The sequence below is a fragment of the Bos indicus x Bos taurus genome, chromosome 3 (genome assembly GCF_003369695.1).
Source record: "Bos indicus x Bos taurus breed Angus x Brahman F1 hybrid chromosome 3, Bos_hybrid_MaternalHap_v2.0, whole genome shotgun sequence".
Taxonomy (NCBI): Eukaryota; Metazoa; Chordata; class Mammalia; order Artiodactyla; family Bovidae; genus Bos; species Bos indicus x Bos taurus.
In genome coordinates, this window is record NC_040078.1 from 104752660 (window position 1) to 104778813 (window position 26154).

At 50.9% G+C, this 26154-nt stretch overlaps 1 protein-coding gene across 4 annotated transcripts in view; it reads left to right on the top strand.

The window, feature by feature from the left end:
• HIVEP3 (human immunodeficiency virus type I enhancer binding protein 3) overlaps window positions 1–26154 on the top strand; it is a 564447-nt gene that overhangs the window by 513030 nt on the left and 25263 nt on the right. For all 4 annotated transcript variants that reach the window (XM_027537630.1, XM_027537632.1, XM_027537629.1 and 1 more), the window contains one exon: window positions 1618–1763. In XM_027537630.1, coding sequence (XP_027393431.1) covers window positions 1618–1763 — 146 coding nt within the window. The remainder of the gene's footprint in view (window positions 1–1617; window positions 1764–26154) is intronic.

Below are 26154 nucleotides of genomic sequence, written 5' to 3' on the forward strand. Positions count from 1 at the left end.
ACAACCGCATGCACTATTGCAAAGAGATTAAGAACAAGGGCTTCAGTGCCAGATTGCCCAAATTTGAGTTCCCCGATCTCACTTACTAATTGACTTTGGATCAGTTACTTAACCTCTCTGTGCCTTGGTTTCCTCATTGGTAAGACAGAGATAAAAAGCTGTAAGATAGAAAATACGTAGCTCATAGGAATGTGGAGATAATTATATGAGTTAAAATATGCAAGGTGTGATTAGAACAGTGGTTGGCACACTGACACTTGATAATCACTATCTTCAGTTACTCACATTATTATCTTTAAAACTTAAAGTGTATCCCTGGTCCCCTGCTCGAGTCCAACCATGTTTCCTGGTAGAGTGTCTGCTGCCACCAACACCAGCCTCCTCCAGCTTGGCTCTGACATCACAGCTATCAGCCTGAGGGAGGCCTCTTGGTCATTCCATGGATGGCCCAGATGGTAGGCTGACATGGAAGTGAAAACAGCATGCTCTGAAAACCTTTGAGTATTGCATAAAATCATCGATCTTTTGCTGAAGCGGCACACCATACCTTCTCTTGGTTTCCACTCCCCATCTCCAATTCAGAAGAGATTGTCAGTGAGTCACTGAATCACTAAAGCTGATCCTGGAATGAATCTTTAAGATGGTCTAATCTTGACTCTGAGCCTCAGAGAGGTGAATTAATCCACCCAAGGTTGGCTCAGTTTGCAGTGGCCTATGTGATGCAAGAACTCAGATTCCTTGATTTCCAATCAGCTACTTTTCTGTTCAGCCCCTTGTAGGAGCAGGTGTGGTGGCTGAAGCAGGGATTTCTGTCCTTAGATTGTCGCAGCACCAGGGGACACAGTTGCTGCTCCTACTGGCTATAAACAGGGCAGTTCCTCCTGACCTTAATGAAATGGCATGAAGCAGGATGAGAATATCACTGCCAGCCTCAGCCCCCAGCCCAGCATCACTGCTCTCTATTAAAGGTGCACCCATCCCTGCCACCATCAGAGGATCTAGGGGACAGGTTATCCACCCAGCTCTTAACACCAAGGCCTATAGCTCATGAAGAGAATGGGTTCCCTAAAATGCCCACCCCCCCAGACACATGCCCATCAGTGGGCAGCACAGCCTCTCTGTGTCCAGCTCTGGCAGCAGTCGGGGGTGGGGTCAGGGCCTTCAGGAGACCTGCTTTATGCTCCTAGAAATGCCCTTGACTTGCTGTGTGGCTTTGACTTACTGATGTATAAAGGAGAATTGGGCCAGTTAATCTTCAAAGGTGAAGTCTTCATTTCTGTATGCAGCATTCCTCTCACACACCTTCTCTGAGGTTGGCATGACCCAGGAGACCAAGATGAGGACCTGTCCCCAGAAGCCCCTAGACTAGTGTGAAAAAAGAGAAGAAACACAGCTCTCGTGGGAAGGCCTGGTCTTCCCTAGAGAAAGGCCTGGGCAGAGTCCTGGTTCTGACTTCACCTCTGGGGATTCATTTCCCTTCTTCTGTAAAGTGGGGCAGGTAGCATCTTGTCTCCGGGTAGAGGGAGAATGAATGAAGTGAGCCATGGTGAAGCGTGGGCATCATTCCATGACGGCGTGTTAACCAGCAGTGATTTTGTTGTTCCTGCGGTGGGCCAGGTTCGCCTCCCTTCGCTGGTTTCCCCGGAAGGACAGAAAGAGATAGCTAGAGTGGAGAAAGAAGAGGAGAAGAGAGGGAAGCCGGAGGAGGACGCTCCCGCCTCCAAGAGAGGGGAGCCGGCGAGGATCAAAATCTTCGAAGGAGGGTAAGAATTATGTTTGGTTTGCAGTGTCTGCTCTCCACGCAGTAAGCGCTCGTGCCCGCCCGCAGGCTGGGGGTGGTGCCTGCCTTCTGTGTTCAGAACGGTGATCTGTGTTCAGAGGTGGTGAGCATCTCATCTGGCAAGGCTGTGTCCACAGGAGCCCTGGGCTTTCCACCTTCCAGGAAGTGCCATCTTTGTGGGACTTGCTGGCCACCTCTGTTAAGGAACATTGGCTCCTTGGTGGGGGCTGGGGGACACCAGGTATATGCTGGGCACTGGAACAGTCTGGGTCTTCCCCCAGCCCCTCTTGCCTCAGATGCTGGCTGGGTTCCTAGACCCCACATTGGGGTTGATAGTGACCCTCCCGGGTCCTATGCGGACTGCCGTCTACGTTGGTACATGTTCTGCAGAAGTCACCTCTGTCCTGCCTAAGCAGCCACAGTGACAGGTCTGAGGTCCCATGGGCTCTGCCAACTGGGATGCTTACAGGGCTGATGGTGCACTGCACTCATCAGCTGTACATACTGGTCTCTGGGTCTCTTCCTGGACTGGCCTGATCCAGGACTTGTTGATTTGTAAACATTTAGAGGAACGCCCCTGGTTTTTCACCTTCGGTGCTTTGTGTTTGTCAACCTAATGACTGAAACAGCTCAGAATTCTCAGCTGTGGGGCTCTCGGGGCTCCCAGAAGGCTGCCTGCTTCCAGGCCTGCTCTGTGGAAGTGTCATGCGAGCTGTGTTCTGTGTGACCACGTGCGTGCTCCCTGGGATGTGGGTGTCTGTACGCAGGTCCCGTGGTGTCTGTCTCAGGGTCCTGTGTCTGTGTCCCCAGTGTAATCAATGCAGCCCTCTTCCTACCCAGTCCTGAGGGATAATGGCATGGAGGAAAACCTGCCTCCCAGGGAGGAGGGTCCCTAGAAACCCATGTTCCCAGGAACATGGAATGTCACTGGAGCCTACAATCCTCCAGCACTTGCAAGTGCCCAGCTCACAAGATCAAAGTGGGAGGTGCCAGGTTCCTCTGGAGCACTGGGAGAGGAGACAGTGCCCAGCTCCCGAGGCCACTGGTGGGCATCCTTCGGCACTGACCAACAGGGTCTCCCAGGAGAAGGGGTGTTTGAAAACTGAACTTGGGGACTTGTGTTGTCACAGCAATAGGGAGGGGAGTCAGGGATGGCAAGCATCCTTCAGTGGCAAGGACACGTCCCCAAAGGGGAGAAATATCTTGCCCAGAGTTCCCGTAACTTCTCCATTGAGAAACACTAGACCAGCGGGTTTTCGAAACACTGTCTTTCCACCTGGGGACTGGCGGGTTTCCTCTTCTGCTACTTGGTTAGAGCGCCCCCGTGTGTCTCTGTGTTCGCACATCATCGGATCCTCCAAAGGCCATGTAACATTTCACCCCAGGATTGGTGGATCAGGCACAGCCTTCTCCCCGCAGCTTCAAGGACCATCTGTGGGGTCCCAGGGGTGGCTGAATGTCAGCTGGTGTGAACAAAGGGGTCTGCCTCTGCCTTGAGAGGCAACAGTCCCCAGACTGGAGATCTGGTTCCCTGAGGCAGTTCCCTTGTTCTGAGCCCCGAAAGGGCAGCTGGAAGGAGCCTTTCCCCAGCCCAGTTAGTTAACAGCTCCAGCCCCTCCTAGAGTGAGAGGTGAAGGCCACGTCTGGGTCCTCTTCTCCTCTTTCTGCAGTCTGGCCAGGGGTCCCCACTCTAACCCACCCCCACCATTCCATCCAGGTCATCACTTAGTCCCACCCACTCTGTTCAGAATCTCCCTGTCTTGCCAGGTCCAGCATCCCTGCCCCAGAGTGGCTCTCCCACTAACCTGTTCCACTGGGACAGTCTCCTCACCTCTCCAGCTCTGCCTCCCATCGGTAAAAGGGGTAATTACATACTTGGTGGGTTGTTGGGGGATCTTGTGCTGCCCTATGTAAAGACCAGCTCAGTTCATGGTGCTAACAAATGGGTATTGGAGTACTTTTTTCATTTTTGTGTCCATTGTTTTGATCCCCTCCAGGATAATCTCACTCTGTCGACTGTGAGGAACATCACCCTCACTCTCTCCACTTGTCACATTTAATTTCAGCACTTTGGTAGGGGGAACGGTAATGCCACCAGTCAGGTCATCTTCTCCCACAGTCCCGCTGTCCCATCTGGGCCCCTACTGTACCTACTGTACCTCCCACCTTCGCTTCTGGTGACCCCTCAATATTTATGGTTCTTTGGGGGCTGGTGTCACCCTCCAGGAGAGTTTGCAAATGTGGACTTGAAAGTTTAGGGTTGTCACAGAACTTCCAAGTGCTCTGTACCAGAAGATAGCCAGAGCCAGGAGGGTCAACTGTGATCCTGCTCTCATGGAGGCTGGCTCAGGGGTAGCAGAAGGCCTGGAGCTGAAATGTGGGGACCCCTGGGCCCAGAGTAGCCAGAGAGGGCTTCCTGGAGGAGGTGGGCTGGGCCTGGAGGGTATATGAGACCCGGACAGGCAGAGAGGAAAGGTGAGTCAGACGGCAGTCTGGGTGTCCTGGTGACTCATGCACCTGGTCAGTCGGACTCGTTTCCTGTGGCCTTGAACGGTCTCCCTAGTCAGTGTTGTCCGCTTCCTTGGCTAAACTTCATCCCTGCACCAAGGACATGAAATCTGAATCTCCAGCTAGGACCTTACTCCTGAACTGTAGACCATTGCTTCTGATGCCTCATGGGCACCTCTGCCTGGAAGACTAGGGCACCTCAAACTTAGTATGTGCTGACCAGGCTCTACAGGTACCACCAACAGCATCTCCTTCCATCTTGGGAACCAGATCCTTAGGCTCAAAACAGCTCTGTCTCATCTCCATTAACAAATCCTGTCAACTCACCCTGTGAAACCACATCCAGAAGCTGCCCATTTCTCCCACGTCCCAGCTCAAACCACTGCTGAGTTTCATCTGGATCGTCACAGTCTCCTGCTAGAATCTCCTGCTTCCATTTTACCCACTATCATGTACTCTTAACCCAGCAGCCGGAGCAATCCCGTTTAACATCAGCAGACCCTGTCACTCCCACTCTGCACCCTTCACAGACCTCCAGTAGCCTGCGTGTTCTAGCCCCAGATCCTCCCTGACCTCTGCCTGCCCCTCTACCCCTTGCTTCTCCTTTTTCTTTTAAATAGGTCTTTTAAAAATTTTTATTTATGTATTTATTGACTGAGCTTGGTCGTCACATGAGCTTTCGCTGGTTACAGCAAGCAGGGGCCACGCTCTAGTTGCAGTACGTAGGCTTCTCCCTGTGGCAGCCTCTTTTGTTACGGCTCACGGGCTCGAGAGTGCAGGTTCAGTAGTTGTGGTGCATAGGCTTAGTTGCCTCACAGCACGTGGAGTCTTCCCAGACCAGGGACTGAACCTGTGTCCCCTGCATTGGCAGGTTCCTACCCCTTGCTTCCTGTGCTCCAGCCAAGGATCTCTTTGTCTGACATGTTGCTACCTTAGGGCCTGTGCACTTGCTGCACGCTCTGCCTTGAACACTTTTTTCAGAGTCCCACAGGTCCCTCACTTCCTTCAGTCACCTTCAGAGAAGCCTTACCAGATCACCCTCCTCTCTGTATCCTCCTCCAGCATTTCTTATCCAGCTTCCCTTCCCTGCTTTATTTTTCCCCAGTCACTAGTTTACTTCTGTTTCCCCCTCCAGAACATACACCCTGTGAGAGGTCAGGAATTGTGCTTTATTCATTGTCATATCCCCAGTGCTGAAAATGGTGACTGGCATGTAGGCAGCGCTGGTGAATGTTTATTAACTGAAGGAATCTCCCTTTACCTCCCTGAACTCAGCAGCCCTTAGAATCCATGAGCAGTGGAGACTCTGGGTCTCAGGAAGGAGGAAGGACAGAGAGTCAGGGCCAACCCACCAACCTGACGTCAGACTTGGCCTGGGAAGGTGAAGTTGGGTGGCTTCGGCTATGGGGCAAGCACCCTGGGGCTGGGAGCCAAGGTTGTTTGCTTGCTGACCTGCCCTGCAAGTGTTACAGGTAAAAAACGAAACATGATTCCAAAAAGGGCTGGCTCATGGGTTACCAGCTTCCTGGCCAGTGCCTGCTCTGAATAGATCCTTTCTGTCCTGGGGGCCAGAGAGGAGTGGTCCTGGGCACCCAACTCTGGAGACAGGCCGCTGTCCTTCCTGGGTGAGTCCAGGCTATCAGGGCCGTGTCTTCTTTCTGACTCAGTGCCTTGATCCCTCTTGAATGCTCAGGCTTCTCCCTGGAGTATAGATGTGCAGCTTTGAGTGTGGCCCCTTGGGCCAGGAGCGAGAGGTCCTGCTTCTGTCACATGTTCCCACACTGGCTTTAGTTCTCTTTCTATTTCTCCCAAACCCTGTTGTTCCATCTCTCCTAGGGAAGACCTGGGCTTTTGTGGACACAGAGGAGGGTGGGATATTGCAAAGCACAGGTGCGATATTCAATGGCCCAGACCAGGGAGATGGCAGTGGAGATGGGGGTGGAGCTAGAGGACATCTGGTGAATCGAATACAAAGGGTAGGGATGAGAAGCTTGGAGTGGAGAATGACTGCCACGTTTCTGGCTCAAGGGTATATGAAGCTGCCATTTACGGAGATGGGCAGGGATGGGAAGGAGAGTGAGAAAGAGGTTTGGGGAAGGAGGGGTCAAAGCTTGGTGGACAGTGTTCAGTTTGAGATGCCAGTCAGACATCCAAGTGTTCAGGAAGGCGTGTGGCAATTGGATATCTGAGCCTGGCCTTCAGAGGACAGGAAAGGTACATTTGAGATATGTGTAGATATTCACATTTTTCAGTGCATAGATGCTATTTAGGAGGATGCAACTGGATGGTGGATCACTTGGGGAAATGGAAAGAAAAGAATAGGGCATCCAGGATGGGGCCGGGATATGCCAGAGGAGAGGTAGAGATGAAGCTGCAAGAGTCTGAGAAGGAAAAGCCAAAAGAATAGAAGAGACCTGGCAGAATGAGAAATCCTGGAAGACAAGGGCAGAGGGAGTTCAAGGTCAGCTGTGCTGAGGGCCATTTAAAGGCCAAGGACAGGGAGGCCAGGCAAGTGTCCGTGGGATATGGCCACATGGGGGTCACTGGTGACCTTGATGGGAGCTCTTTGGGGAGATGGAGTTCTAAAGGTGGCGCATGTAAACCTGTCCCAAGAGTCTGGTTATGGAGGGAAGGAGGGAATCACAAGGAAGTGAGGAGCAGGACCCGGACATATGTGTGTGAGGCTGAGCAGGCGATATTTACATGGAGAGATCCTCCCTAGGCTTGTGCTGCTAGGAATGATTGACAGTAGGGGTGGGTGGGGGAGGGCTTGGCAGATGATGATGCTGGGAGAGAAGGGGCTGAGTGCAGGCAGAGTCCTAGAGGAGGTGCAAGGTGTGGGGCCAAGCACTGATGAGAAGGGGGTGCTTCTCCTAGAGTAATGGTGCGGGGTGAGGGGAGACAGATGCTGACGCACTGCAGGCAGAACTGATGGTTTGGATGGGGGAAGCGGGGAGGGTTCTCTCAGCCCCCATCCAGACCTCTTCTTGCCGTTCCTAGATACCTACATTCTCAACAACAGATCTGTGAATGGCTGTTCTGTTTCTAGGAAACCACTTAGATTCTTGGGAAAGTTATTCCTTTGTAAAGATTATCCTCCAAATAGATATCTCAGATGTAAAGCCATCTAGTTAGGTCGACTCTCCATGCTGGCCTAGCATCATTCTACTGAACACTCAGAGGACTTCACAGGGAACACTCACTCCAGGCATTAGACAAAACTGATTATGTCACTATGAAACCCAGTAAACACTGTGAAACGACAGTAAAAAAAAAGAAAGAAAAGAAAAGACATATTGATCAAGGGGCAGACTGAGTGTCTGAGTCTGCTGGGCCCGGAGTCCCCAGGGTCTTGAGGATGGTCAGGGAAGACCTAAATGCATCCTATTAAAATTTAAAGGAGAATCCATTTCTCAAGCGGATTTGGCCTCTGGTTGCTATGGGGTCTAAGGCAGCAAGAGGCTCAGCTGAGGGGGTGGGGCTGGGAAGTGGAGTCCCCACCCCAGTGTGCGATGGCCGCCGGCAGCTGCAATGAGCACTGGGCATCCCCTGGGCCTGGACCGCATCTGCCTGAGTCTCCACCTGCCTCCTCCCTGTCCTGGGGGATCCCCTTCTCTCCTGTGGGGGAAGCGGCCTCTTAGCAAACAGTGGCACACACTCTCCCTCTTTCTTTCAGTTTTTATTTTTTTATTTATTTTTTAAAATGTATTTTTATTCGTGTATTTATTTGCCTGTGCCAGGTCTTAGTTGTGGCATGCGAGAGCTTCCGTCGTGGCATATGAACTCTTAGTTGCGATATGTGGGATCTCGTTCCGTGACCAGGGATCGAACCCAGACCCCCTGCACTGGGAGGGCTGAGTCTTAGCCACTGTGTTTATTTTATCTAAATTTTACATGCACAGAGTTGAAAAAGCCAAACATCTCTATAAATTTTGTTATGGAAGACGATAGTACCCTTCTTTCCCCTACATTTTCTGCCCTGCCCCACCCCCACCCCAGAAGCAATAACTTTCATCTCTTCTAGCTGATTATCTTGGTTGACCTTCGTATCTGTGAATAATGTGCCTGGGTTGCTACTCTTGGGCTTTTCAGCTTTAGGTGCTAGCTAGTGACTCACGAGCCTTTCCCCAGTCCACACGTGACCCCTCATCCCCCATCCTCTCATCAGAGTCGTACCATTTATGCTTCACAGCTATCTTATATGATACTTTTGCTTTCCTATACAACTTTTATTTTCTCTAGGAATAAAAGTTGTATGTGTGTTAACTTCATCAGTTTTCTATATGCTGTGCTGTGCTTAGTCGCTCAGTCATGTCCAACTTTTTGCAAATCCCATGGGCTGTAGCCTGCCAGGCTCCTCTGTTCATTCTCCAGGCAAGAATACTGGAGTGGGTTGCCATGCCTTTCTCCAGGGGATCTTCCCAACCTGGGGATCAAACCCAGGTCTCCTGCATTGCAGGCAGATTCTTCACCAGCTGAGCTACCAGGGGAGCCCCAGTTGTCTATATATTTATTGTTAATTCAACCCCCAGATTCTCACTTCACAACTCTCCCCTGAAGACGTTCAGATGCATCGGGTCCTCTGTAAATCATCTTGCAGACACAGTCCCTCCCTGAGGGATCCTGTGGACTCCAGGCCACACGGGCTGCTCCCTCAGCCTGGAACACAGCTGCTACCCCAGGGCTCCCTCACTCTCACCCTAGAGATTCTCTTGCCTCCTATGCTTGATTGCCTCATAGCCGTACATCTTCCCTTTTCCTGGTTTACTTCCTCATTTTCACAGAGACCATCCTTCAGCATGGCCTTCTTGAGAAAGGGCCTGTGAGAGGTGAGCTTTTTCGATGCTTTGCATGAGTGAATGGATTGAAGTGTTTTTATTATGTTCCTCAGTCGACTCAAGTGTCTAATTCTGGGTTGGAAGTCATTTTCCTTTAGAGTTTTGAAAGTGTTGCTTCCTCCTCCTCAAGCTTCTGGGTTGTTCTCAAGAATTCCAGATCCATCCTGATTCTTGTTCTATCCTCTGTGACTGTCTGAGGGTCTTCTCTTCCTGCTTAGAGTGGCGACTTCTCAAGCGTGGGTCTCGGTGTGGAGCAGTTTTCATCACTCGCTGATGCTTTCAATCTGGCAAGTCAGGGACTTCTGCTTTAGGAAACTTTCCTGAATGGTTTCCTTGAGGATTTCTCTCCTCTGGTTTTCTCTCTCCTCTCTGTGGTACTCCTGTTATTCATGCGCTGAGTAAGTCCTGGCTCGTTCCTCTAATTTCTATGCCTCTCTGCCAGAATCCCCATCTCTTCGTATTTTTGCTCTCCTTTCTGGGGACCTCTACTTTATCTTCCAACCATTCGTGTTTTCCATTTCTGCTATCACATTTTTAATTTTCCTTGCATGTTCCTCTTATATTAATAGTATCCTATTCTTTTTTTATTGAGAATATCTTTATTTATGTACTTCTGTTAGTTAAAATATTCTCTATTTTTTAAGTTGAGTGATTTTTTTAAATTTTTATTGGAGTATAATTGATTTACGGTGTTGTGTTCGTTTCTGCTGTCCAGCAAAGTGAATCAGTTATGCGTATACATATATCCACTCTTTTTTAGAGTCTTTTCCCATCTAGGGCTTTACAGAGTATGGAGAAGAGTTCCCTGTGCTATACAGTAGGTCCCTACTAGTCATCTATTTTATATATAGTCGTGTGCATGTGTCAGTCCCAAGATTCCAATTTATCCCTCCTCCCTTTTGCCACCCTGGTAGCAATAAGTTTGTTTTCTACATCTGTGGCCTTATTTCTGTAGTGTAAATAAGTTCATTTGTACCAAGTATCCTATTCTTATTTGACTGATTCCAGGCCTCTCGGAGGCTATTAATGTCAGTTGTTTTGTCTTTAGTGTTCTTTTCCCCTTGATTTCTGTTTCCTTCAGGTTCCCCTCACCCTTGGCTTTGTTTAGCCTCTTCTCTCAGGTATCTGATAACCTCTGGTGTCTTCGCATGTTAAGAGCGGGAGGCTCAAAGATGCCTGGGCACCTGAGTGTGAGAGCAAGGCTTCCCCGAGACTAGGCTGTTCTACTGCGGAGGCTGCAGTGGCAGAGTCTTGTGTCTTTCTTCTTGGATGAAGACTCCAGCCTCCCACCTGAAGGTGGCAGGGTTCATTTCCCATGATCTGAGAGCCACAGAAAGGAAAAAGGTGGGACGCAGAGCGAAGGGGGATCTCAGCCTCCAGTGATGCGTTCACTCCATCTCTTCATTTGTTTGCAATTCCCCATCCTGCCATCACCTGGCCTGAACCCCCTCAGAGGCCTTCCATCTCACCCTTTGCAAAGAATAAACCTCCAGGCTTTTTCAGGAGTGATCTGGCTGCTGGAGTTGAGGAAGGTGAGGTCTGACTGCTTCTAACAGGACTTTCCACTAGTTGTTCTTATCTTGGTCCTCCCCGTATGCACCTCCAGAGTCCTTGAGGGGCCCTGTGGCATAAGTGGAGTTTATTCTCATATAACCTGCTGTCAACTTAGATTCCATTCTGTTGGGTCTGCAAAGTCTTGTTCAGCCATCCATCTCTTTCCAGCTTCCAAAACTGCATTGCCAGTACCCTCTCCTGCTCTTCCCTTCTTTGTGTGTTTATTATGCCGAGAGAGAGAAGCAAGGGGAAAGGAAATATAAATACTGTTTCCCCACCATCTTTAATAACAGGCGACTAGTAGGGTTGATTTTTAGAATGTTTTAGGCACAGAACTCATTCTTCCAAATAGCTCTTCTGAGAAGGTCACCCTGCAGCCTTCCCTATAGGTCCTTGGAGCCCCTGTGGCACTTCCTTGAACTTCTGGGCTCAGAGGAGAACAGGGGAAGGTGTTGGTGTTCCATAAAGTCTGGGAAGTCTTTGGGCATTGGCCTGAGACAGAATGGGATTCTAGGCCCACCTCTGGCAATTACTGGCTAGTCCCTAAAGTAGGTTCTTTAGTGAGAACTAAATGGTAAGATTCTATGGGCTCTTTACTGTGGCATATAGGAAGTGCTTAGCAAAGGGTTCTCTGCCTTCCTTGCTTCCTTCCCCCTTCACTGTTCTTTCCTTCCTTCCATCTTCCTTTCCTCCCACCTCCTTCCCTCTCCAGCATGACCATGATCTTCCCCAGGCTCCAGTGGCCTTTCTCCCCAGGCACTAGAGAGCTGCTGAAGGTGTTAGCCAGGCTCTGTCTCTAACAGCTGTATGTGAACAGTATATCAAGAAGGTGAGAGTTGGAGACTAATCTGTGGACAATGAAAATGAAATCAAAAAAGAGAAATGACACTTGGGTTGGGCAGGTGGAAAGTTTGACTCTGGGTTGAGCATGGGTCCACCTGAATTTCATTATCTGCAAATCATAGGAAATTTTGCCTTTTCCATCTTTGGGCGTTGTTTGAAATGAGGCCTCCTTGTCGGAGGGAGGGAGGTAAGTGGGGTGGGTCCCAGAGCTGGAGACTTTGGGCAAATCATCTTTTCTCTCTGGACTGCAGTCTCTCCCTCAGTAATTGGAGGATATGGGAAAGGGCTTGGGTCTTGGAGTCCGGGACTGGGAGCTGCATCCTGACTCTGCCTTTACTGGTGCTGAGGCCTTGAGTAGGCCTTTGCTCTTTGTGAACCTGGCTTTCTCATCTGTAGCATGAATGGTCACTGTGCGGCTTGGGTGAACCATCTCTGGCTCTCATGATGTGCGGGGTCTTTCCAGCTCTTGAGCTCCAGAGCTGTTTCAGCTCTGCACTCAGTACTTGAGGAAGATGTTGTTCGGAGACAGTTTACAGAGAGGGGTCTGAGTGAAGGGCCTATGCAGGCTGCTGCAAGTCCTTGTCTCTCCCTCAGAGAAGCTGCCTTCTCTAAAGGTCAGGAAATCTAAGCCGAGCTCATCTGCAGGGTGCCCCTGCCTGAGCAGGAGACTTTGGCAGTGTGCCCCAGCCTGAGATAAGATATCTGTTGGGAAGAATTTCCTCTCAGAGCCCAGAGTTGGGTGTTGTGTACTGCTTTGCCTGGACATACACAGGTGAGGAGATGAGGGGGGCAATAGACATATCAAATCTCTAGAACTTGCCAGAAAAATGAGGAGCTTAGAAAATTTAAGACAGAGTTGGACCAGAATCTCTTGGAGGAGGGGTCCCTGCTGTGGTCTGTCCCCCGCAAGCATCAGCTGCTCCTTGCTGCCCACAGTGGGGAAGGCCCAGCCTCGGGATACCCTCCAGAGGCCACATCCTGCCTCCTGTGCCCACCCACCTGAGTATCTTCAATCATGCTCTTCAGTGCCTCCCTGGAAGTGGAGATACCTCTCCATGCCACTGTGAATCTTAAATAGAATCAGACCATTAAATAGAGTCAGCTGTCCAGGGTCTGGCCCAACCCCTCCCACTGCACTGCCAGACAGAGGGGATGAGTGGCACCTTGCAGTCCCACCCCCTGAGCAGAGCCCTGCATCTCAGTTGAGCAGAACATGGGGACGAGAGCATAACTTCGGCATCAGCCAGACCTGGGTTCAAATTCTGGTTCTGCCACTGATTAGAAAATCATATAACATCTCTATGGCTCAGGTTTCTCATCTGAAAAATGGGAATAATAATAGCACCTGTTGAGCAAAGCTGAGAATTGAAGGAAATGATGTTTGTATATCATGTGCCCAGCATATGCTGGACCTCTTAATCTGCCATGAATGATCGGTACTTACTTACATGACGGCCTCTTCCACTGAGGAGTCAGCGGGTGTCTCTCTCTTCCGCAAGCACTCTGTGGTAGAGTGAGCGCTGAGGCCAGACCACCTGCGTGGGAACCCTGGCTCTAACATGGCAACCAGCTGATCATAAGTGAGTTAGGTAATTGCTCTGTGCCTCAGCTTCCTCATCTACAGGATGAGGACAATAATAGCAATTATGTCTCAAAGAGTCCATATGAGGCTTAACTAAGAAGCCACATGTAAAGCCTTGGCAGTGCTTGATGTGTAGTAAGTACTTAATCAAAGTCCACTGTTATCATTATTTTGAAAGGGTCCCTAGAAATCATTTGATCCAAATTCCTCACCTTGCCAATGAGGAAACCACAGCCCAGGGAGGCATTAACACAGCATAGCAATAATAGAAGCCAGCCTCTTGGCCTTCACTCAGAACACGCCAACAGGAAGAAGGGAGGAAGGCTGTGTGGTTGAGTGTGTATGAGGGCACAGGATCTGTGCCATCTCGCTGCGGCCTTGCTGATGGCAGGGAGGTGGCATTGTGGTGAATTAGGCTGGGATTCTGACGCACTTTCAGCTCCCATGAAAAGAGACGTTTGACTCCAGAGGATCCCTTGTGTTCAAGAGCTAACAGGGTGGCCTGGTTGGGGAGACACACCCTAGCGGTTTAAGGAGGGCCTCCCCCCGCCATGGGGTGGACCCTACATGGAGAGTTAGAGCCCGACCAGACAGAGAGGCCTGACGTGGCCTTGGATAGAAGGAGCATACCCTGGAGAATTCAGGGCTGATGGTTCATGGTGTTGGCAATTTGCACTTTAACAGTTCCGGAAAAAAAGAATTTTTTTAGAACTATACTTTCAACATGTTTGTGATTGTTTAAAAATAAAAACTTAAAAAAGAGAACGAACTAGTTTGGCTCAGAAGAAAGGAGACCAGGGAAGCCAGGAATTGAGGAAAGAGTTTAAAAGGGCAGAGGCTGTCAGGGGCTGCCGGGCAGAGCTCCGAACAAGCAGAATCAGCCAAGGCCAAGAAAGGGAGCTAAAGGCATCAGATCAGACAAAGAGCCGGGCCTGAACTCCAAGCAGAATGTTGGATCTGTGTGGTGGATGGGCGTCCTCTGTCACCATAGGTGGCTTGCAGGCCAAAGAAGGACAGCCCAGCTGGTGGGAGCTGGGTCCCGGGGCACAGCAGCCAGAGAAGGCAGCCTGGGCTGGAGCCTGGGTACCAGGCGGCGGGCGTGCTGGGCAGGCCTGTTCCCAGGAACATGGTGACAGCAGACAGGACGGACACAGGAGGCAAAACAAACCTAAGGCAGCCAGGGAGGAGCCAGGCTGTGAGCGAGGCCTTATGCCCCACTGGCAATGCAGCTGGCAGACTGGGGCCAGGAGGCGGCCAGCCAGGGGCCAGGCCGGGCTTCTGGGAACTGGAGCCAGGAGCAGACAGGGCGCTTCCCCGGGGAAGGCTGCGAGGAGTAGGGACAGCCAGCAGGGCAGAGGGCGGAGAGGCTGGTCCGCCGGCTGTGCTGTTCAGCTGGGAGGCAGGACCTTTAGGGGCCTGGGAGGGCAGTGTGTTCACCCAGTCCAGTTGAGCCCAGGCTGATTCAGAAAGAAGAGGAGCCAACCCCTAGCAGAGAGGAAGAAACCAGTTCCCATCAACTTTCTAAACATCAGCAGATTAGCAGTCGGGCTGTCTCTCGGAAGCATCTGAGACTGCTTAGCTCGGGAGCTTGGGCCCAGACCCTACAAACCACGATTTTTCTGAGCTTTGTCACCTCCCAGCGTCTGCCCTCTGTTGGTTCTGATTTCACCAACGAGTGGTGAACCCTTCCCGTGAGGAGGGCAGCTGAAGACGCATGTCCTCCTCTCAGTGGTCAGGGGTCGGGAAGGAGGAGGGGAGGGGCTGAGAGGAGGTGGTGGTTGGATGGGTCTGGACCTGGGGAACAGAGTGTCCCTGAGGATCCAGCCATAGGCTGAGCGGTGACCCAGGAGCTCCAGCTGAGGCTGAAGGAGCCAGCATGCTGTGGATTCATACAGGCTGGGCCGTCCCTCACCTGGACTCCAGCAGGGTGCCCGTGAGGTCTTGTTGCTGCAGGAAAAGGCCCAGCAGTGACCCACGGATATCCCCATGCTGGTCCAGGCTCTTTCCCTTCCCCCTTCTAGGGGCCAGAGTACCTTTAGTCAGCCAGCCCTTACCTGAGGGGAGAGGCTATTGTGAATGCAGTGGGGCCTCACCTGGGGTCTGGCAGGACAGGGCATCCATCATGCTTGCTCAAATCCTCACCAAAGAATCCTACCCCTTCACCCTCTTCCTTGGGTCTCCTCTGCCCGGTGTGCCAGGAAGGGCCATCCCAGCGCAGACAACACACTGAAAGCAGCCAGCTGGGCTCCTCAGGTGTTGGACCGTCTCCCTAGTACAACCATGAGACTCCTGGATGGCGTCAAGCACTGGGTTCCTGCAGGAAGTAGTAAGGAGGAGGTTGGGGTTCCAGCAGGCTGTGCACACAGGCCTGGCCATGCACCATAGGGACCCCTCTCTACACCCCACCTGCTGGGTGGGCCTGGGTGCCATCCCTTTCCTCTCGAGGAATCAGGGTGCTTTCACCCACACCACGCTGGGAAGGTTGCTTCCATCCTCCCAAGAATCCTTCATGTGTCTTGTCCCCTCCCTGGACTCTTGGGCCCTTGGCTCCCACCCACTTTGGCCTGCTGCATAGCCGCTACCCGGTGAGAACCTCCTGCAGGCTGTGATACAAACCACCGGGGTGATTTCAGGCGGCTCCCACGAATGCTCCTTATTACATTTGTCATGTTTTATGCTAATATGTGTTAGGAAGACGTAACCAGCGTGTGAAACCTGTGATTTTGTGACTGTGAGCCCTTGGGGCAGGAACCTTGGGCTTCTGCTCAGGCAAGCCTGTCTCTGAGCTCAGATACCTGGAGGGCCTGAGGCACCTGGCTCGGAGAAGCATCACTGCAGGCCTTTACGCAATTCCTGGGAAGATCACTTCCGGTGGGTGGGTCGGGCAGGGGGATAATTGGGAGGGAGGCTGGGCACGCTGGTCTGGGTTGTTGTCTACAGTCTTGAGGAAGATCACTGGGCCTGACAGACCCAGGAGCCACCCTGGCTCTACCCCAGTGAGCTGGCTGATCTGGGACGAACCGTTAGCCCACCTGTGCAGCTGCTCCTTTTCTAGGGGGTGACTGGAATAGGGCGGCCTCTTGGGGTTGAGGTGAGGCTTAAATGAGAAAGCCTCGATCGCATCGCCCCAGCGGCATGGAACCAGTGTGTCTAGAGACGGAGTCTGGCTCGCCTGGAAGGACGCTGGTCAGGCAGGACAGAGGCAGGAATGGTGGCGGCGGGGAGGGATCCGGAGTGTGGCCTCTGGGGCCGGGTCCTTCTGCATCACTGCTGGGTGTGTGACCTGGCACAGTGGCTCAGCCCCTCAGTGCCCCCTTTCTCATCTGCCGTGTGGGAAGAGCTCTGCTGACACAACCAAGGGCTGTTCTGAGGACCAAACACATAAACGTGGCAGCTTGGTGAGTCCCACAGCTCCGCTCCTGGCACCTCCTGGCCGGCTTTGCACACGCAGCTGTTGACCAGGAGGCTGGGCGGTACGTGGGAAGCACCTCTCAGGGTGCAGCAGTGAGCTGAGGATGAGGGGCAGGTAGCAAAGGCAGAGGGTGGAGGAGGGAAGATTTTTCCAGATGGACAAACTGGCCCAAGGCTAGAGGCTTGTGGTGCTGGCGAGGCTGGAGAGGGACAGGAGTTGCAGTGAGTGGGAGATGAGTAAGCCATGGAGGGGCCTGTGATGGGGTCATGGGGTCACAGGTGTCAGTGGGGGCGGGGAAGGACCTCTGTCGCTTTTCCATTAAATGGAAAAGGCCATATTATTCATCCCTTTTTAAAAAATGGGAACGCATAAATGAAAAAATAACTATAAATTTTATAGACACTCCATGCACTGGGGCTATTTTTAAATCCCCTGTTATTCCTATAACTCCATTAGACAATTGGCCGGAAAGCCTGGCTCAGAAAGAACCCTGACTGGCTCCCCAGTCCCCTCCAGAGCACCCCGTGTTTGATTAGGCCCCAGACCACTTCCCTAGGTGCCCCAGTCCAAGCTTCCAGACATCCCAGGCTTCTCTGCCTCTGCTCTTTATCTTGATGTTCCCTCCACCTGGAGGAACCTCTCCTCTTCTTTAGCTCCATATCCCCACAGTGGACTGTCCTCAGAGCTCGAGTCAAATGGCCCTGTTCCATGGAGTCTCCCAGACCTTTCCCCACCCTGCTGCTGCCTGCCATACATTGCCTCTTCTTCCGCAGCCCCCCAGACCCATTGTCTCACCTTATCTTGACTTGCATTATTTTCTGTTTGGTTCAGACAAATGCATGTTCCCCCTCATGGCCAGCCTTAGAGCCCACAGGCAGGGGAAATCCTTTTCATAAAATGCACTTACAGTTCACAACTGTAAACTTTAAAATGTAGGCAGTGGGCTGATGAGAATGATCTTTGGCATGCTGTGGTGCCACTCACTAGCTTTGTGGCTGAGGGCAGGTCTTTGTGAGTCTCTGGGCTCAGTTTCTCCGTCTCTGGAGCACAGACAGCCATCTCTGCCTCCCAGGCTGTTGTGAAGCCAGAAGGCTGGAGGACACGTGCGGTACCTGCCTCCAATCTCAGCAAACACTGAGGAGAGCTGTGGGAAACCTTAGCAGGCTCTGTTCTCATCCAGCCGCTCTGAGCTGATTCTACATCTCATCTGGGTGTCGTTCTGATCACAGGGTTGCCTTCTTGCCGACGGTTGCTCTGGAAGGCACTTCACGTGGTGTGAACGGCAGATGTAAGTGATGTTCCAGGGCCAGTGTGCTAGAAAGCTGTCCTCAGGCCTCCAGGAGAGGCTGTGCACTGACTCAGTTCTCTACTGGTGCAGGGAGGTGTGGACTCATTGGGATGGAGCAGCCCTTTCTGAGGAGGTCACACCCAGTCCCGTCAGCACCAGCCCCACTTTGGAGACGGGAGTCTCTGGCCAACATGGTCCTGGCTCTGCTGTCAATGTTAGTCACTCAGCCATGTCCAGCTCTTTGCCACCCCATGGACTGAGTCTGCCAGGTTCCTCTGTTCGTGGGATTTCCCAGGCAAGAATACTGGAGTGGATTGCCATTTCCTTCTCTGGGGGATTTTCCAAACCCAGAGATCGAACCTCTGTCTCCTGAGTCTCCAGCTTGGCAGGCAGATTCTTTATCACTGAGCCACCTGGGAAGCCCTCTGCTGTTAATGCCTGTGTGAATTTGAGGGGGGACCTCAGGCAACTTACTGATCTCTGGTGACCACTGATTGAAATGCAGCACATGGCCCCCTGGACTGAGCCCTGTCCACTCCAACAGTCCCCTCGCCATCCTGTCCTTCCCTTGCACCCGCCTACCCTCCCATCAACCTCTCCCACCCTCTCTGCAATAATAGCAGCCGTGGCCTATTGAAGGCTTGCTGTGCCCCAGGTACAGAACTCAGCACTAAACCCTTCACAAATATAATTTCTAATTCCATCACCCCTTGATGAATAGTGTGTGTGTATGTATATATATATATATATATATATATATATATATATATATATATATTTATACACACACACACACACACATACAACCATTCTCCAGATGAGGGGGTTGAGGCCCAGAGAGGCGAAGGAACTTGACCATGGTCACTTGGGTAGTGAGGAACAGAGCTACAATTCAAATTCAAACCTCTGTGGCTCCAGATCCTGGGTTCTTCCCTTCACAGCCCCCTGCCACTAACTGGGGACCCTGCTTTCTGCATCTTCTGATTCTCAGTCACCTGCATGGCAAATCCCAGTTGAATCCTGTTCCTGCCCCTCCACGTGCCCCTGGCCAGGCCCTGAGTGGACCCCACTGAGTGTTTGTGGATAGAGATGATGGTGATGGTGATGGTGCTGCTGGTGCGGTGCTGCCCCAGGGCCCGTGGTGAAGGATGGAATTGGCAGGGGGAGGTATCCTCTCCCCTCTCATAAAGAAGACTCTTTGGAGGCTGTCTCAGAAGCTGTAATCTTTTGAGACTTGCATCCCCAGGGTGAGCAGTGGAATGAACAGAAGTGAGGACACCAGCTCCAAAAGGTGAGGGCTGCGCGGGGCCGAGGAGAGTGGAACATGAGGAAGGCCTCAAGGAGATGGCCCATTGTGTGCTTGGGGTGTAACTCCCAGTCCTTGAAAAATGTCTTCAGGGAGGTTCAGAAGCGTCTACTTCCCCTTTACATTAGATGATTCCAAAAGAGCCATGTCCCTGGTGGCCAGCACCTCATGTTCGTTCTCTGGGTTTGCTTTTTCACGTCCAGTGCCTGATCATGGCCAGGTTCACCGAACTGGAGGCAGATGAGATCTGACAAGTTTTCATAGACATGGCATTTCTGAAGGATAACAGAGCTAGTGGTGGCAACAGTCTGAACTAAATGTATGAGCTCTGGAAGCTTTCAGCAGCCACATCTCTCACCCTGCCTCCCTCTATGCAGTGCCCGTCCCTTCTATCATGCTAAGAACTCTCCAACGCATTCAAAGCTTTTAACCAAAGAGAAGATGAGATGTGATCAGCCAGCAGGAGCTCAAGCTGTCCAGGGACCATTCCTGCTTGTGGATGTGCCGTGACCCCAGCCCCATCCTCCAGTGGTGAGGACCCTCATTTGGCTGCAGCTTCGGTCAGTCATTTAAGGTGACAGGTTGTTGAAAGGCTACCTGTAAACGTAAAGCTCACATGGTCCAGTCTGCCAGGCCTCCAGGGAAGCCTTGTTTTCTGGTTTTCAAGTGCAAAAACTCAAATCTCTTTATTCTTAAATTCAGAATTTCTTCTAAATCTGTTCACCATCTTGCACCTCTATCATCCTGATATAAATCTGACAGTTTGGTTAACTTCACTGAGGCTTTTATTGACCCTGCATTTTCTTTATTGGGTCTTGATCTTTCATCACATTGATTTCCATTTCACATTGATTTCAAAACTGTCTCACATGGACTGCTAGAGTATGTGGTACAAACTCCCTGTCTGGCGGATCATGTGTTGTAGGAGGAACAAATGCTGCCTTCAGCCATGTATTCAGTATCCAAGTATGGATGCTGGAATGCTTCATGTTCCGAGTCAGCAATTCCATCTTCATCACTGGAATTTGGTCCTCACCATCATCCTCTTGCCTATGGTCGCAGAGGGCTTCCAAGGGCTTCAGCATCCTCATCAGCATGTTCTGAATTCCTTTGTAAATTTGCCTGTGGCTGGGGTGGAGGAGGGGATGATGGAGCTTCAGCCCTACCGCTTCCTGTATGAGCTGGTCAGTATATGCCGGGGATGGACATTCCACTGGCATCTTAGCCCCAAACCATGGCTTCCCCTTTGAGTTGGGAGGGAAGGACATCTCTATGCTTCACAGTCTATCAAAATTGGGGACATTTGTTTTCCTTACGTTATTTTAATCTTTTGTCCGTACCACACAGCATGTGAGATCTTAGTTTTCTGACCAGAGGTCGAACCCAGGCCCCCTTCATTGACAGCACAGAGTCTTAAGCACTGCACCACCAGGGAAGTCCCTCCTCATATTGTTGAAAATTAAACCTAACTGTGATGAGCGCTCTCAATGCAGAGCGCTAGACAGCAGATCAGATACAGATTGATCCCCTGCTATATGCTAAGCACAGTTCAAAGCACATAACCTAGACTAACAAAGTTAACCTCACAATAACCCCGTGAGTATACATTGTTACTTTCAATAATTTAAAAAACTGAAACAGACCATACACACAAATGGAGAAGGCAATGGCACCCACTCCAGTGCTCCTGCCTGGAAAATCCCATGGATGGAGGCGCCTGGTGGGCTGCAGTCCATGGGGTCACAAAGAGTCGGACACGACTGAGAGACTTCACTTTCACTTTTCGCTTTCATGCACTGAAGAAGGAAATGGCAACCCACTCCAGTGTTCTTGCCTGGAGAATCCCAGGGACGGGGGAGCCTGGTGGGCTGCCGTCTATGGGGTCGCACAGAGTCGGACACGACTGAAGCGACTTAGCAGCAGCAAACACACAAAAGCAATCCAAGTCATAAAAGTACAGTCTATGAGTTATGACAAAATGATGTATAATTTTGTATAATTATACAAATTATGTCCAGTTACCCCCAAGTCAAGAAACAGTACAGGATCCTCATTTTACAGATGAAGCAACTGAGGCACAGAGAGGTTAAGTAACCTGCCCAGGATCACACAGCTAAGGGTTCAGCCAAGAGGTATAATAATAAAGCCATACCACAGCCACAGCGAGCTGCTCTGAGTCATCAGCCCCAACCCTGCCACGGGGCAGGAACATGCTCAGGGCCACACAGCTGGTGGCAATGAGGCAGGATTTGAACCCCAGCAGTCTGACCCTACCAACCCCCCAACCCATGCCTAACCACTGCACTCTGCAGCATCCCAAACAAAGCAAGTGGATCCCAACTTCACCACACTGTAGCTGTGCAACCTCAGACAGGTCCTTTCACCCTCCGAGCCATGACCACATCCTTCCTTCCTGTTTTCTCACCTTATCCCCCTGCGGGCTGTTTGAGGCTGGAACTCCAGGTTGGATACTGGCCATTTAGATTCCAACTAGGCCCACCTCAAATCCAGCCTCTCTACCATAGGAATCTATTTTGCTCAAAACCTGACTTTTAGTCTGTGCTTACACTATCCATGCTGGGGGGCTCACTACCACCCAAGCTTGCTTTGCTCCAAGTTTGTAGCTCTGGGGTTGGAATATTCTATTTTAAAATGAACCCAGTCCTTCCTACCTGTCTTGGTTTTGCCTGTGGACTGAACCACCTCCCAGGAGACTGCATTAATTGTACTTGTGACCCGAGGAATTTGTGGACAAATTTCTATGAGCCTGGTTTCTCCTCTACTCCCAGCTGGTAGAGAGCAGATCTGCTCAGAACAAGAGCCAAGAAGGTGCCTGCCATCATGGGACAACTAGAATGGAACTCTCTTCTCTTCCCCTGTAAGATTTGAGTCTGTAAGTCTGGGGCCCAAATACACAGCCCCCTTGTGTGCTCTGCAGGTTGAAGCAGCTGGTAATGCCAGCTGGCCCCTTCTTGAAAAGGGGTCTGATGCGTTGCAGTAGCTATCCTGCTGCCTTCAAATATTTGGGAAAGCCTTGCTGTCATTCAGTTCAGTTCAGTTCAGTTCAGTCTCTCAGTCATGTCCAACTCTTTTCAACCCCATGAATCACAGCACACCAGGCCTCCCTGTCCATCACCAACTCCTGGAGTTCACTCAAACTCATGTCCATCGAGTCAGTGATGCCATCCAGCCATCTCATCCTCTGTCGACCCCTTCTCCTCCTGCCCCCAATCCCTCCCAACATCAGAGTCTTTTCCAATGAGTCAACTCTTCGTATGAGGTAGCCAAAGTATTGGAGTTTCAGCCTCAGCATCAGTCCTTCCAAAGAACACCCAGGACAGATCTCCTTCAGCATGGACTGGTTGGATCTCCTTGCAGTCCAAGGGACTCTCAAGAGTCTTCTCCAACACCACAGTTCAAAAGCATCAATTCTTCGGTGCTCAGCTTTCTTCACAGTCCAACTCTCACATCCATACATGAGTACTGGAAAAACCATAGCTTTGACTAGATGGACCTTTGTTGGCAAAGTAATGTCTCTGCTTTTGAATATACTATCTAGGTTGGTCATAACTTTCCTTCCAAAGAGTAAGTGTCTTTTAATTTCATGGCTGCAATCAGCATCCGCAGTGATTTTGGAGCCCCCCAAAATAAAGTCTGACATGTTTCCACTGTTTCCCCATCTATTTGCCATGAAGTGATGGGACCAGATGCCATGATCTTAGTTTTCTGAATGCTGAGCTTTAAGCCAACTTTTTCACTCTCCTCTTTCACTTTCATCAAGAGGCTTTTTAGTTCCTTTTCACTTTCTGCCATAAGGGTAGTGTCATCTGTGTATCTGAAGTTATTGCTATTTCTCCTGGCAATATTGATTCCAGCTTGTGCTTCTTCCAGCCCAATGTTTCTCATGATGTACTGTGCATCATGGGATGCAGGGTATACCCTTAAATAAGCAGGGTGACAATATACAGCCTTGACATACTCCTTTTCCTATTTGGAACCAGTCTGTTGTTCCATGTCCAGTTCTAACTGTTGCTTCCTGACCTGCATACAGGTTTCTCAAGATGCAGTCAGGTGCTCTGGTATTCCCATCTCTTTCAGAATTTTCCACAGTTTATTGTGATCCACACAGTCAAAGGCTTTGGCATAGTCAATAAAGCAGAAATAGATGTTTTTCTGGAACTCTCTTGCTTTTTCCATGATCCAGCAGATGTTGGCAATTTGCTGTCATTGCCTCACAGCTATTCCCCAGCATAGAGACACCTGACATTCATTGTGGGAATCTGATGTAGTTCACAGCCTTTTCTTATTTGCATCTTGAGGCATACGAATCTCTGAGCATTGAGGAAACCCTGAGGTTCCCCAGAGCATGGTGGCATGGCGCCTCATAGCCATTGGCCTGTAGGCATTGATCAGGCACCCAATGTCTACACATATTTCATCAGCTGCTATCACATATGGCCTTGGTCAGGCTCCCCTCAACTCGCCCTTGCATGCCAGCCTCAGGGGGTGCTTCCAGAGCACGGCTGTAAGAGAACACTGTCACCATCCCCTCTGACACAGGCCAGGCTTCTGTACCAGCCCCTGAGGTTTGTCTAAGCCAGCTTCCATCCCTGCTTCTTGCCATATAGAATTGCCGTATAGAATCATGCCAAGGCTTGATTATAATTCCTATAATACATGCCTAACACTCCACAAATGCTAGCTGTTTCTTTTTCCCTAACAAAAAAAAACACCTCTGATCCTGGCTGACGTTCTTTTTGTGCTTTTTAGTAAAGAGTAAAACATGCGTCCAGTCTCCAGGATCTGGTCACTTCCCCATTCTTGACCTGTTTCCTGTCTGGGGAACAAGGAAGTGAAGCTGGGAGAACCAGCCAACCATAGTCCTGCATCAGGCTGGACTGGCTCCAGTCACAACAGGGGGCCTCTGGGTGCTCTGGGCCATCCCATCTTAAGAGGGACAACCTGGAGGGGTTGGGAAGGTCTGGGGAGGAATCTGGAATCCATCTTGAGCACATCTGTTTGAGGCCTGGAGCAGAGGAATCTTGGCTAGAGCAGCATCCTTTAGGGACCCTCATGTGCAAGAGGGCTTGCACTGAACTGTGCTCAGACTACAGAAGGTCAACTTTAGCTTAGTTAAGGGGAGCTCTGCCCCGAGTGGAAGGTGCTGCCTGGGACACCATGAGACCCCAGGTGCCAGAGGTGGACGCGCCCAAGGAGGGGTGTGGATGGGCTGCCCTAAGAATGACCTCATCAGAGGGTGCACGAGGCCCCTCCCACCCAGGAAGTTGAAGGTTTTTAGGTCCTTCCCAGCATGAATGTGCTTTAACAGTGATTTTCAAATTGATTTTAAATTCACAGAACTCTTTTTTACAAATAGATTCCTATTCTGAAAAACAGCTCAATGCAATGAGGGACATGGGGACCCAGAACCCTGCTGCTCAGCCTCCCCTTCCATAAATCCTGAGCACAGCGTGAAAGGCCCTGCAAGTCAGGGCCTGCTAAAGGCTGGGGCACCCCCATGTAAATGGGCACCTTTAAGAAGTGCACCCCTTGTTGGTAGTTTCACTTCTCTGAACACAACAGGCCCAGTTTCTGGCATCCTGCCTCCCTCCCTAATGTCACTGTCTGGTCGGAAACAGGGCCTTGGCTGCATTCTTTGGGCCTGAGCTGGTTTCAGCCCAGGCTGGGTGCCTGCTCGGTGGTTCTTAGGCTTCTGCACTCAGTCATTCATTGCACAGTGTCTCAAGTCATCGTATTGATTCCTTTAGAATAAAAGCCACCTCCTCTTTTTAGACCTGAGTGCTGTGTGTCAGACCCCTGAGCTGCTGTCTTCAGGGCAGCTGATGCTGTTTACTGTTGTCCCCCTAGAATGACAAATCACACCAGAAAAATTGAGAAAACAGCCCAAATGGCACAGATGCAAGCCTGCAAAATAGACACGGGCTGGCCTCCGTGGTGGGAGTGCTTCTGAAAAGTGTAAAGAAGGCTTCTTGACCTGCCTCCCCTCCTGTCTCTGTCAGGCAGCCTCGACTCCTGGAATCTGTGTCCTCTTTCCTCTCGCCCTTGCCTCTGCCCCATCTTGGGCTCCATACAATTACACCACCATCCCCCAGCTTCCAGGCCTCCCAGCCCACTCCATCCCCAACCCTGCACCAGATGGGGACTCCCAAAACAGGAGTCTCCCCAGTCAGACCCGATTCACCCCCAAAAGCCACCTAAGACCCACCCGATCCTCCATGGTACTTTGTGAGTTGTCTGTGTTACAGGTTCTCTGTCTTTATTTTACCATCTTTTAAGTACCTGTTATTCATTCTGGAGACCAAGGTCAGAGTCTTATTTAGCTTTGCTTTTCTGGGCCAGGCTCAGACCAGGCCTTTGTAAGTATTATTGAGTAAATACACAGAATACTGCTTAAAATAGACCCTGCTCTGTCAGGCTCTGAGCCTAGGCTTGTATTACACATGTGCCAAGGAATTCTTGGCACAGCAGGTCTGTCCCTGGACCCCGCATTAAATGCCCCCCACCCCTACTGGCTCAGTGGTAAAGAATCCGCCTGCCAATACAGGAGACCCTCAATCAATCCCTGGAGAAGGAAATGACAACCCACTCCAGTGTTCTTGTCTGGGAAACCCCATGGACAGAGGAGCCTGGCAGTTCATAGTCCATGGGGTTGCAGAAGAGTCAGACATGACTAAGCAACTAAACAACAACCACCCCAGATGTAGTGATGTGACATGATTTCTGCAGAACCCTGACAAAATGAGAGTCCGTAATGTGCCCCGAACCCGGTGTGAACTTGCCCCATGACCCACAGCTCAGCTTCCCCAGTATACTTGTCACCAAAGGGTGTGTTCCCAACCTCTTGGCAACAGAATATTTTTAGCAGATACACAGGTCAGTGCCACCTGGCACTTGCTCCTCTTTCCACAGACATCCCTTCCTTTCTGAGCCTCACCCAGAGAGCAACGAGTCACTGCAAATGAGCTGGTGGGCTCACTGTGGCCGGACCTCCGGGGGGCCAGTGACCGCCGGGAACCAACCCT